Raw genomic sequence first — 13667 nt, 5'->3', positions numbered from 1 at the left:
ATTTACTGTATTTCTTGCATATAATGCATACTCCAGTTTCTTCTGTGGGGTAAAAAAGGTACATGTTGCAAGTGAGGAAATACAATATTACATTTGAAGCCATAAAGATGTGCACTAGCTGATCAAATTAGCTATGTGACCTAATGACATAGCCTCTATTTCCTTCCCCTCCTTCTGTTTGTTACCCTTACCTATCGTCTCTTATTAAACTAAACTGTTGGAGCCAGGCCCAGAATCATGTTTATACAGTACCAAGCACCATGGGGCTCTACCATACTACTCAAACCCCGCCCCCCCCCCCAAGGTATGGTGAATACACACATTTCCCTACATGTGTTATCCAGAGACGGGACAGGCAGGTCAGTTACATAACAGCTCAGTGGGGCAGGGCACAGAAATATGAGGAAAGGGCAGAGGCATAACAAGCAGGTGCTGCAGCCCAGGTGGCAGGGATAAGGACAGCAGTGATGGCCACCACTTCCTTCAAAGTTGGTGTCTGGGGCTGGTATTCCAGTCACCCACCCCTAGTTACACTACTGGGAAAGTAACCAGGCTGTGAATGGTAGGGGACTGTGGGCACACCTACATACACTATTAATTTGCATTAGGCCTATTGCACAGTAAAATACTGCACAATAAACCAGCCATAGGAAGAAATCTACATAAGCAGCCTCTTGGGATCAGATCTGTTTATGGGAGTAGACTGATCCAGGCCTCCTCCTGCCCCCCTGCAGTAGTCAGTGGGAGCTGAAGGCTCTGACCAAGGCTACCTAGGTGCCAGGGGTGCTTTGTAAAAGGCAGTCCCGTGCAGTGTTCCCTGACCACATGCTTTTCCGGCCCAGAGCTGTCTGCAACCTCCTAGGAGAGTCCCCTATGACATAGTCTGCAGAGCCTGTGCCCAGTGTGCAATGGCTGCTGTACGCCCAGGCCACGGGCTTCTGTTTGCCATCATGTTTCGCCGCCACAGTGACCACCACCTGGCCCAGCACAGCTTCAACCCTGATGGCACCCTGTGCCATGCAACCGTGTGGCCCGGCTCATTGCCATGTCTGTGGCCCACTGCTCCCAGGTTGTCACCTATCAGCCCCCAGGCTGCTGCCCAGACCCCAGCAGGGATACTGATGACACCCACATTGACATACCTACTGGTGCCATCCACAAGCTCCTGGGGTTCCAGCCTCGCAGCTTGTAGGCCTGCCCTGCCAGTAAAGACTGGTAGCTCCACATCATCCAGCACACCTGGGATGATAAGCAGTGGGGGGATTCCTTCCAGATAACCTGGGCCACATTCCAGGAACTACTTGACCAGCTGTGCCCACACCTTAAGCAGTAGCAAACCACCACCATGTGGCCATCCCTCCCCACAGAGATGCAGGTGGTGATCATCCTCCTCAAGCTTGCCATGCCTGCAAGCCTGCAGTATGTTAGCCACTTCAGGGTGGGCAAGACTACTGCTGGGGAGGCCATCCTGGAGGTCTGTTGCAGCTTCCAGGACGTGCTGAGCCACACTGTGCTCCAAGTCAACAACGTACTGCCAGTGGTGGTAGGATTCCAAGCCCTGGGTTTCTCCAGTGCATCAGGGCCCTGGACAGGATGCACATCCCTGTCACCTGCCTGCCCTGGGGGACCACTGATACTACAGCCAATGGGGCTTCCACTTGGTCATGCTTAAGGCTGTGATGGACCACCGGGGTGCCTTCACTAATACCAGCACCAGCTGGACTGACAGTGACCATAATGCCTGGGTGTTCTGGAACTCTGCCTTGCCAGCCCTGGTAGAGAGCAGGCACTTTGTCAGATGTTCTGAACCTGCAGCTCAGCAATGCGACTGTCCCACCACACTGCATCAGGGACCCTGCCTACATGCTCCTGCCCTGGTTCATGCAGCCCTACACCAGCCAGACTGACCCATGACATGCACATTTCAACAGGTGCCTGAGCCGGAACCATATGCTGGTGGCATGTGCCTTTGGCCATCTGAAGGAATGCTGGCACACCCTCACCGCCCACCCCAAGGCCATAGGGGCCAACATCCCCATGGTCATTTTTGCCTTTATGCTGCATAACATCCGCGAGGTCAGGGGGAAACTCTTCCACGAGGCATAGGTATAGGAGGCACAAGAGGCAGAGGACTTCTGGCAGCAGGAGGGTAGCTGTGACTGCAATGACAGTGACAGACCCCTCCCCCAGGGGCCCTGAGTGAGCTGCACTCCCGGGATCAGGGGCCAGGTCACTGTGTGCAAGAGGCGCTGGCAGACTACCTCCTCCTGCACCCCCTGCTGTAGGGCACCTGGGTCAGGCAGCCAGCCAACCATAAACCCCAGGTCCATGGTTCACCTTCAACACCACACTCACTGCAGAGTTTCCAGCAACAGTCTTTATTTCCCTCCCCAAAACAGACGCCTCCTATTCTTCCTCCCCAGATTCCCTCTCACCCTCCCACCCCAAGCACAGACCCCACCACCAACCCTGCCACCCACCACCAATAAAACACTCTTCTCCATGCAAACTATGTACATTGTGCTGTGTGCCCTTCTGGGGTAGGGAACAGTGGGGTGGAGGTGCCTATGGGGCAGATCCCAGAGACAGGTGCCCAGCACCCCAGCCTCTGGGCACACCACCACACGTGCAGATGAACTGCAAGGCCAGCGGGCAGGGGGCTCACCCAGGGGCTGTTCTGGTTGCACTGCTGGTTCCTCCTTCTCCTCCATCACCTAGCCAGTGCTGGCCCTGTTGTGGGCAGCTCCCCCTTAGGGGCCACATGGTGCCTGGGCAAGTGGCAGGGGGTGGCCCAGGAAGGGGGCCCAGCTACTGGGGGACCCGGTGCAGGGGGAGGGGGCCCTGGCCACTGCAGGCACTGCTGCACCTCAGTCCAAGCCCAGTGTGCAGGGCTTGTTCCTGGGTGGCTGCCAGGGGCAAGAAGGGCCAGAGCCAGGGGGTGGTTAGCAGGCGGCACAAAGATGACCACCAGGGCCAGGATGGTGTCCAGCACCTAGCAGTCATCCTCCGTGGCTCCCTGCTGCTCCTGCACCTCCAGCGTCTTTGAGAAGGAAATTGTGCCATTCTTCAAGGGCCAGCAGCCAGTCACGGAACGCACAATCCCCGTGGCCCCTCTCCTGCTCACGTATGATGTCCTGGGCACACCAGGCCCGCTAGTCCGCCAGCTGCTCCTCCACGATGGTGACCAGCTGGTCCAACAGAAGGGCGTGGTCTAGTGTTTGCTGCTGGCAGAAGCAGTGCTTGTGGAGGGCACCAGCAAAGGGTGGCAGTGTCCCCAAGAATGCATCCCCGGTGACTGTTGGTGCCTCTCCCCTGCATGCAGCTGCTGGACCTGCAAAGCCAGGAGAGAGAGGCTCTTTGTGAGAGCTTGTAACATTTCAGAGATAACATGCAGTATACCAAAGGGCTGTGCACTGCCCAGCCTCAGATTGGGGGCCATGCCCACCCTGGTGCTCAGGGACTATGGTAAGTTGGAGAGGCAGCCCCTGCCCCAGGTAGCCACCAGCCAAGCCCTCCATCCCCACTCCCTCCATGGGGGCAGGCAGCCTGCTTGGTGTTTGCTACAGGCAGCCTGTCTTCCTGATCCCCTACCCACAGCTGCTCTGAGCCTACTCCCACACTTCTCCTGCATGCCAGGCAGTTTGCTCCCATGGCACCAGGCCCATGCCAGCCAGGGTTGGGGAGTGAGGGGCTCCATCTGGCTGGGAAACTGAATTGGTAATGCCCCTGCCCTCCCCACAGTGGGCCTCTCTGAAGAAGTGGCCCAAAGCAGGGTCCCCCTGCACGTGGTCTACACCCCACGCGTATCCCTGCTAAGAGTTCCCCAGGTGCACCGCGATGAGCTCCTTGAGCACACCAAGGGGAGCACGACACACTATGGCTTGCTAATGATGATTGTCATGGTGCCCCAGGTGCATCTGAGAACCTGGCGCAGGGCTCTGAGCTTCAACAGCACCCCGGGCAAGCCCACACTTCTGCACCACATGAGCCACCACCTGGAGAAGTATCTGTACCTATGCTATGAGTGCCTGACCCCTGCACCCAAGGAGATCACTGCTGCCATCAACAAGCTTCTCTGATTGTGACAGGCCCCTGGCTGCTCAATGAAGTTCTGCACTGCCTCCCGCCTCCCTGTGTGTTGTGAAGGGCAACTCCAGGGGAGCAGAGGGAGCTCAGCTAGGCAGGATGGGAAGGGGGGCAGGGACAGAGGAGGGCCTCTCCTCCCCCATGCAGGCCCCCTAGCTCCAGGTATGCAGTCCAGGGCCGAGCAGGAGAGCGGATGGCAAATGTCCGCAGCTCCACCTTCCCCCCCCAGTCCTTATCCTTATATGGGGCTTACCAGATGGGTGTGGCAGGCATCCCTGGTGGCCTGAGTGTGTCCCTGCAGGTGGCGATGAGATGCAGCTGCTGGAGGTGTCCTGGGGTGCAGAGGCACAGCACCTGGCTAACCAGGCAGTGGCCCCTTCCAGGGAGGAGCTGGAGCTGGTCATGGTTGGTGCCATCCCCAGCCTGTCCTCAGTGGGGCTGCGCACCCACAGTTGGTTTGGCAGTCACTGGCCCAAGCTCTGGGCACTCCTAGACAAGGCCAGGGGTGGGGAGTGTGCCAGGACCTATTCCTGGTGCCCCAAGGGGCTCTTTCCTGTAGACAGATCGTCACTGCTCCAGTAGGCTGCCCATGCTAAAGTAAACTGCACTGCTGCATCCAGGATCCCAGGGAGCCAGGATTTGGTCCAGCTGCCACATAAGAGGGCTAGGTCCTGAAGGCAGCCCCAGACCAGCAGCTAGGGTCCATGACATGGACCCACTCTACCATTAGGGCCTTTATGCAGCACTGCTGTGCTAAACACTGGTGCCTATGCTCCCATATGTGGCCCTCCAGAGCCTCATATATGTAGACATTGGAGCACCCACCCCAGGCAAACTGGCTCTGCACTTCAGCATTGTCCCACAATGCAATCTGGTCAGCAGTCTCTCCCTGTGACCAGTTGGGTCCCTGTGACACTGTGTGGTATCAGTGAGAACATCATCATGGGTCCTTTGACAGACATCAGGGGCTCCACCAGAGACTCTGATGCAGCACAGGGACATGGTGCGTGGGAGGCAACCAGGTGGTGGGACTGGTCCTAGGGGCTACTGCTGGGTTCTGTGGGCCTGCTGTGGCCGCCACAGGTCCACTGTTGCAAGATACAATCCCCAATAGTAAGCAGCAGGGGGAAGAGGCCCCAGGGTCAGGCCAGAGGTTTAAAGGGCATGCTGCGGTAAGCAAAAAGCAACCCCAGGACTGCAGCTGGAGAAGCAAATTGCTCCTGATCAGTGTCTACACATACAGTACTGCACAGTACCTACGCATTTACTAGTAGTAAGCTAACCATGCAATAGACCGGGGGTATGCATACCCCTGGGGGTACTTGGGATGGCACTCAGCAGCAGACGCCACTGCCGTGCCTACCACCCAACCACACCCGCTGGCACGCCCACCGGCACACCCACCACCACTCCCCCCCCATGCTCATCAACCGGCTGCTGGGGGAATTAAGCAGACCATCTTTCCCCCAACAGACCCAGTTTCCCTTCATCCAGGTATAATTAAAATCAACTATCTTAATTAAGTTAGTTTCCTCTGGTTGCTAAGTAACCAACTGTGCAAATGAAACTCAATAGGTGTAACCCTATTCCCTAAAGAAACATTTCCTATGGCTTTGATAAAAAAGACAAAAATTTTAGTCTGTTTTTAAAATGAATGGTTCAGCAATATTGTAAAGAAATAGCAGCTAAAAAAAGAGACTTAAAACTGGTGTGCGTTAAAGCAAATAAATTCTTGCTGTCTAGAAGTTTTGTTTAGTTATTATTGTCTTTGTTATTAGCTCAGTAGAAGAAGTTGGTCTGACAAGCTGATAACTAGATTTCATTCTCTCCTCTTTATTTAGCTTTCTGCTCTATTTCTTAGACCCCCGTTACTTTTGGTTCCAGGTATTTCCTTTCCAACCCCTCCCCCACCTCATTCTCTCAGGTCAACAGTGAACTTTAATTGAACGTTTTAAAGAGAAAGTCAATTTAGACTTACTTATATAATTTTATATTTATAAGTAGTATATGAAGTTACTAATAAAAGAGCAGAGTGATATCTTAAGGTGTCTGCTTTTTTTTGTTTGTTTTAATTATGAAACATTTACAACATATTCCAATTAGCTTCCGGACTGCTTCCTTTTGTTTGGGTATATTTCTGCCCAGCAAGAAAAAAAAGAAAACAATTTTCAAAATTGCCCATAAATATTTGCAAGCTACAGGCAAACTAAGCTGCAGATGTAGCACCTGAAGCTACTTTTAATTTTTTAGTTAACTGTGAAATCTAGCCATAGTTCTCTCTCCCCACATTTTAGTTTATCCCTCTATTTTAGTCTGACTAGTCCCAGTTCTATGCCTAACTTTACTATGAACTATTTTTTTCCAAAAGGTATACAAATACTCAGCAAATTCTTGCAAATTGTTGAAATCCTTATAATATTGTAAAGTTCAGAACCTTTTCCTCCATGGGTAGTATTAAAAGGAACAGCAAAATTAAAAAAATACACTAGTTACTTCATTATGATGAAACATAATATTTGTTAAATATCTGAAAGTCATCAGTATTATATGACAACTTAGTACACAAATTTATTGTAAATGAAAATATCATTGTTAACCCTGTAAGCAGTACTTTGCATACCAACAGGCAGAGAAAACAATCCTTGAAGTGTTACCTCTTTGCAATCTTTTACAATGGGTTGCACCATAGTCAGATCCTGATGACTGCCACCAATTGCACTGCTAGTGCTTTTGTTTCTTGCATGTCCTTTTTTAAAGGGAGTTTTTCCACTAGACTGAAGCTCTTTCGTTGGTGACGTTGGTGAAGTGGACAATACTAGTGTTTTCAAAGCTGCTACTTCAGCTTGAAGAACATCAATCTTGAAAATGAAAAAAAAAACCATTAAGTCGCTTGTAAGCAAGACAATTTATGACACGGGTATATTAACTGACAGTTTTGCCAGATAGTTAATTTTCAGAGATGGATAATTTATCTTGATTTGCATAAACAGCAGGGATGTGTTCACCTTCATCAATAACAATGCTGTTTTGCTCTGTCCATTAACAGCTATTTAACATTATGACAGAAAAATTTAATTCCATACTGAGAAGATTTAAAGGGACAATACATCAGGATACTGAAGGATAACTCAGTAAGTATTAGCAAAAATGTACACAAAGCAACAACTATTTCTAGATTTTTAATCTAGGAACAGCTTGGTTTTAAAACACTGCATAAAAACACAAAAATTAGATCTGAAAAATACCCTCACCTTTCCCTGTGCTTCTTTTAACTGTTTTTCTGCAGTGGCTTGCTTGACATTAGCTTCTCTCACCATTTTGTGCGCTTCCTATAAAATAAATGTTTACATGGTACAAAATTTTCATATGCAATTTAAGTACACATTTCAGTAAAAAAAAATCTTCAAAGTAAATGACGTAATATCCATGTCCTTATGAAGATTGTGTGTGAATAGTAAGATGTATGATCACTGCTAGAGTTAATATTAAAGCAATTAAATAATCAAAAGACCTAGAAACCTATTAACATTGACAGTGAGAGGGGGAAATTAAAAAAGAGTAGATTAGTGGCCCAGCAAACTATTATTTTCAGTCCCAATTGCAAAGATCTAGCCCCAGCCAGCACCATACATGGCAGGAATTCCAAACTCCAAGCAAGCTGTGGTAGTTGCCAATTGAAGGCCATTGATCCTCTGAGAAAAAACACTCAACCAACAACCAGAGAAGCAACATGGGTGCACTTTCAGAACTAGCCCTGGGAAACTATTAATTTGTTCATGAAAACAGCTGGTTGAATTAAGTCTAAATCCTTAGAAGCTTAAAAAAAAAGTAGGCAAACAATTTTTTTTTTTAAAGATAAGATTAGGGATTAAACCACAATTTGAAAAAACTCAAGCTAAAGAGAGACACTAGGAATAATCCAAAAAAGTAAGCAAAATTTAGCATAATAGTAACAGAGAAGCAAAAAGAAAAAATCCTTTCACTCAGTACTTCCAATTTTAACCTGTATAATCTGCATATTTACATCCTGACTGAGCAACTTACTGCACATGGGCAAACTCCTGGGTCTGCCTGGTACCAACTGCAGTTAATACAAGCATCAGACCTTAAACTATACATATTCTTTGGGACAGGGATCCATCTTTTATCTGTAAAGTGCCTAGCACATATTTGGACGCTATATAAATAAAAGAAAAATGAACAGATTACTGCATTAAAGAGCTTTGGTTCTCACAGGCTTACAAGATAGCTCTATAATATGGAGTTGTCAAATAACCTTAAATCACAACAGGTACATGCAGGAATGAGAACATACACATTTATACAATGTGTACAGATAGAGTTGACACTGATCATGCAGTTTTAAAGTTGTGATGCAGATCTCAAAAACACAAAGGGCGTCATCACATTATTATAACTTTCAGTGTTTGGGATGTAACATGTTCTGTACAAAGTCCTTGATTCTCCACTGGGATATGCTAACACAACCCCCCAGGCCCATTTGCAGTCCCACCAAAAATCAATGATATTGTGCATAGGTAAAAGGTTTCAAGACTTTTAGATCCCAATGCAGAATTAGGGCAGCTCAAGGCTGTCAATTATCAGAGAGATAATGAAATCGAATCACAAATGTAAAGCTTAAGTGCCATATTCATAGTTGCTGGAGTTTCTGAAAGCTACATTTGTTAAAGGATAGTTTTTAACAGTATTGCATGCATAACATAACATACTTTTCTATGGTGCTTTGAAATAGCATTAGCTGAACACTGAAGTATGTTCATTTTTTTACGTAAAGTTGTTGTCTGTTTTCTCATTTTTCTTTCCCCTGCAACCATTACCCTTTTATCTTACTATGTACCTTTCTAGTCTTCCATTCTTCCTTCTCCAGTCAGATACTTCAGAACATTATTTTTAAAAGCAGTACTGCCCATTCTAGTGAGATGCACAGATAACCTATGCTGCCATTCACAGAGAACTCTATTTTTGTTTTCTTTAAACCTTCAGGCTCTGAGAGCACTCCACTCCCAAGCGCTTAAAATAAAATATTCAAAAAAGCGCACACAGTTATGGGGATTTTCTTGATTAATCTCCTTGTAATTTAATGTGGATACTGGAAACCAATATTTATTGTGGTAAGTTCATAAACATTTTGAAGATTGTGTCTGTCAAATTCAGTTTCTAGGTTTGCCATGCATGAGAGAAGTGACAATTAGCCCTAGATTCGGCTTCATCATAAAGCTATAACCTACCTAGGGTGTTCTGAGGGGGAAATTAAAGTCATGATCTTTATAGTTAAGAAAAAGGCAGTGATACCAACATAACTTGAACAACCTACTTCCACACTGATGGGTGACTCGCATGCATATAGATAGCAGTCATGCTTTTATTAGACTTCTTATAACATTCTGTGCCAATTGGCCCAAAACATAAAAGCTGCCAGCATGAAACATTATGCTGTACTTGTACCATTGATAAGGAGCAGTCATATTTCCCATATTCCTCATTATGACAGTCTCAAATTGACTACCTGTCTATAAAACTGTGTTGACAAATAAACTGACTCAAATAGAAGATGGTTATGCAGACAAGCAAGACTATACATTTTAAGCTTTCTGGTCTATTTTTCTTCCTCAATCTGGCTCTAGACAGGTTGACAAGCATAACAAGGTCTCTCATATAAAGTTGCTTGCTCTTAAGTCTCCACCTCAACAGACCCCATTCTTAAGAACAAAAATAAATCCCTTTACAAACTTTATGCAAAAAATTCAGAATATAAACATACTGATTCTACATAACAAAGCTGGCCCAGTCTCCTTTAATTATATCACAGCGAAGACTCAAACAAACCTCAAACAGACTAGCTGTAAGTTCTTCCAATTCCTGTCCAAGTTGATCTCGCACTTTAGAAAGCCTTTCACATTCTTCATCTTTTAACTTCAGCTCCTATGGAAAATTGAAAGTTATTTATTCTGACTTAATGTAATAATTTGTGGCCTTTGAAAGCTAGTACCAGAGGGAAAAATCAGAAAAACAGATAACCTTTGCTATATAAAACCTTTCAAAACATTCATCTTAACACTAAAAGCAGTATTAGTGTTGTACATGTACAGCTAGTTCTTTCTGCTATATGAAAACTTGACACACTAAGCTAAAGTGCAATCAAACTAAAGATCTCTTTCCAAAATTCTCTGAAATACAAAGAACTTCTTTCTTGAAATACAGAAGTCTAAATTAATTGAAACACAACATGAAAGCCAAAAGGAGAAAATAAAATGACGTTAAATACTGCGATTTTAAGAACTATTCCATTACTACTTGATGTGTTCGTTCCTTAATATGCACCTTTAAGTAGACATGTTTAAAGAAATGTTTTCCTTCTACATCTTAAATAAAAACATTTCCATAAATACCACTCCCACGTTTCATAGTGTTTATATATTAAGTATAAAGTTTTACTTCCTAAACAGCAAAGCCCTAATTTCTAAATGACATTTCTGCTCCCTATGTAAGCAGTGATATGTAGTGAATCAAATCAGTTAAAACAGGGGTATCAAATACAGGACCCAAGGAACCATTTCATATAGCCCACCAGGAATCTAGCAGGCTCCTGAAGCTGACCTGTCACACAGTTCAGGGTCCTTGGACCCTGATGGACACAGTCATCAGCAGCAGGCCCCCACCCCACACTGCCACCCAACACTGGCCCTACCACAGCTGCTCCTGGCCCTGTGGATCTGGAGGATCCCCCACACACTCCAGAATGGCTTGGGGACCAGGGTGAGTTTGACATCCCTTAGTTAAAATGTGCTATAGTTGTGATACCAACCTTCATTGGCCCATGGCTAAGTAAGTAATGTTCTATAGGAGACATGCTTCACTCTCCCTTTCAACCTGAAAAAATGTGTCTACGGAAAGCAAGATTTCTTGTAGCTTTAAATAACATCAGAGGGCCTTGCAAGGAACAATATTACCTATGAACCACAGGTTGAGAACCACAGGTCTGCAATACCACAGAAATGTGGTTAGGGAGGCAAAAATCTCATTTACACTAAGCAATGACAGGTTATAAGAAAACAATACACCCCACTGAGACCCTTTAATGTTCTTCTCATCCTAGTTCTTCTTCAGACTAGTTCTTACCTACCACAGACACAAACTGAACTACTAATGAATTAACCAACTAATTTGATGCTCTTGGCACTCAGCCCTGTCAAGCTAACACATTGTCCTTCTGGCTCAAAACCACCCACACACTATTAACTCCTTCCTATCCAAGCCTCACCAGCTAAAAGAAGCAAGCCTTCACCCAGAAGCACCCAGGACAACACACAAACACCAACAAACTTTCCCTACGCGTGAAGAAGGGCTTTTGTGCCTGAAAGCTTGCAAAGAACAATTTTTCCAACTATTTAGTTGGTCTAATAAAAGATATCATAGCACCCAAAGAACCTTGTCTACGTAAACCCTTCACCAATGTATCTACCTCCAAGGGTGGAAGCCCCTCAAGAGCTCTCACCTCCCCACCACCTTGGTTTTAACCTCTCTTATGAATGCACTAGGCTCAGAACTCTTTTCTCCTAATGTTCATGGCAATGCTAGGCTCAGAGATCTCCCCAGTCCTATATGCAAAAAAGAAGAAAAGGAAAAGGCAGCAGAAAGCAAGTACACACAAAACCTGAAACAGGTTTGATAATCGTATTCCCTAACCACAAGCAGCAGGAGGAAGAGGATACATCAGTCTGTGCACTATAAAACAAAGTTTTCTGTAGTAGCCTTACTTCCCGAAATCATCAGATACAACAACAAAAGCCTCCCAATAGTAGCAACTAGCATAGCATTATGAAGTACATCATGCTGCAACTTATATCAGTGGTTCTCAACCCTTTTAGACTCAAGGCGCACACAGCTCTTATTTTTCCACTCTTTTCTTTATTATGAAAAAATACAACTTTTCTACTGCAGAGAATTGGAAAGATAATAAGATAAAGACAACAGGCCATAAAGGCTTTTTTGGTTTTTGTTTGTTTGTTGTTTTTGTAAATGCTACAGATTCTTATTTGAAATCACTGGGTTGATGTTGTGAATCATGTCTGTACACCTAACGTTGTGAAGCATCTCACAGTACCCCTGAAATGATCTCAAGGTACCCCAATTAAGACTCACTAGTTTAAATCCATCAACCACTAAATACAGACAACTGCTTGTAATCAGGCAGGAAAACCTTGAAAAAACAACACCACTGAATACACAGAAATAAGCTTTTATCTAGCTATTTAAAATGAAGCTTTTGGATCCACAACTGTTTCTAGGTTACAATGACCTTTGGTATCCTTCTAGTGAAGCTAGGATACTCCAATATATTAAGTTTTGCCTTGAAGATCACAAAACCTGTTAAACTAGTACAGAATCCAACTGGCACACTCCTCCATGAGGAGGAGGAAACTCACTACAAGACAAAGCCAATGTCCCAAATATCTGCCAAAAGATAACTGGAGTAGGTTGGTTCCTATCCACGTAATTCAGCTGGTACAATTCAAGTGTTCCTAACCTTGAACAGTCCTATGAGAAACTACAACCTGCCCAATGGGATCATGTTGAGATTAACTTTTGGTCCCCAATACTAAAATGAAACTTGCAACAATGTTTTCTTTGATGAGGGATCCCACTGTTAACTACTGAAGACATCTAACAAACCTAAGAACACAGCTCTAGGAAACAGTTTACTGGGTTTTTTTCTTTAGTTTGGAGTTTAAATTTTTATTTTGACTTTGACTTGGTACTGGACGTTTTGCTTTCCATCTGATGCCTTTTAACTCTTTTGAAATATGGCTCTGGTGTTTAATGGCTGTACCCTGAATGCATAAAATATTTCAAAGTGCACTCCTTCCATCTTACTGTCTACTGTCTCACACAGTAGCTCTAGCTAGCTCTCCCAAATAGAAATTTCAAGAAACATACAACAGATTACAAGGAGGGAGACAGATGCAAACCTAGGACAGAGAAGAAAAGCACAGACAGAAGAGGACAGGCAAAATCATGGAAACAGGGAAATAATCAAGTAGGAGAAAGGAATTAAAACAGGAAAAAAACCCAAAACAAAGAGAAGACAACACTGAAAGTCAGCAAGGTTAACACTGGATTCATGGTTATTCTTTGAATAACTGAATGTCTCAAGCAAAATATGGTCGTTTAGAAGAGGAAGGCTTTGATCAAATACAGGGGAGGGGAAATTATTTCAGGCGAAGGGCCACTTCCTGAGTTTTGGCAAGCTGTCAAGGGCTGCATGGGTAGCCCTGTGCCTTGATAGGTGCCCTGCCCCCTGGTTGCCATCTTGTGACTAGAAGTCCCACCCCCTAACCCCTGACCGTTGCCACCAGAAGTCCCTCCCCTTGCCCCCAGAAGTACTCAGGGGTTTTGCCATCTCAGAAGCAGAAAAATAGCACGTTATATTCTAAAAAGTGAACATCTACAACATTAATTGATTTAAAAGAATATTTTTGTTCTGGTTTACATGTGTTTGTGTAGTGTACGTAGAGGTGATAGTATAATAGCTTAAAATGAAGTCTTATTCTTGTATATTG

At 45.3% G+C, this 13667-nt stretch overlaps 1 protein-coding gene across 2 annotated transcripts in view; it reads right to left on the bottom strand.

Moving 5' to 3' along the window:
- Window positions 1-13667, bottom strand: part of RAB3IP (RAB3A interacting protein) — a 75608-nt gene that overhangs the window by 30219 nt on the left and 31722 nt on the right. Inside the window, exons 4-6 of one of the 2 annotated variants that reach the window (XM_019514719.1) lie at window positions 9934-10029; window positions 7338-7415; window positions 6741-6944 (exon numbers count right to left, since the gene is read on the bottom strand). In XM_019514719.1, coding sequence (XP_019370264.1) covers window positions 6741-6944; window positions 7338-7415; window positions 9934-10029 — 378 coding nt within the window. The remainder of the gene's footprint in view (window positions 1-6740; window positions 6945-7337; window positions 7416-9933; window positions 10030-13667) is intronic. The other variant, XM_019514720.1, reaches the window with a different exon arrangement.

Source organism: Gavialis gangeticus, unplaced genomic scaffold, assembly GCF_001723915.1.
Source record: "Gavialis gangeticus isolate Ggan-Ray unplaced genomic scaffold, GavGan_comp1, whole genome shotgun sequence".
In the NCBI taxonomy this organism is placed as follows: domain Eukaryota; kingdom Metazoa; phylum Chordata; order Crocodylia; family Gavialidae; genus Gavialis; species Gavialis gangeticus.
This window is presented reverse-complemented; position numbering and strand designations above follow the sequence as displayed.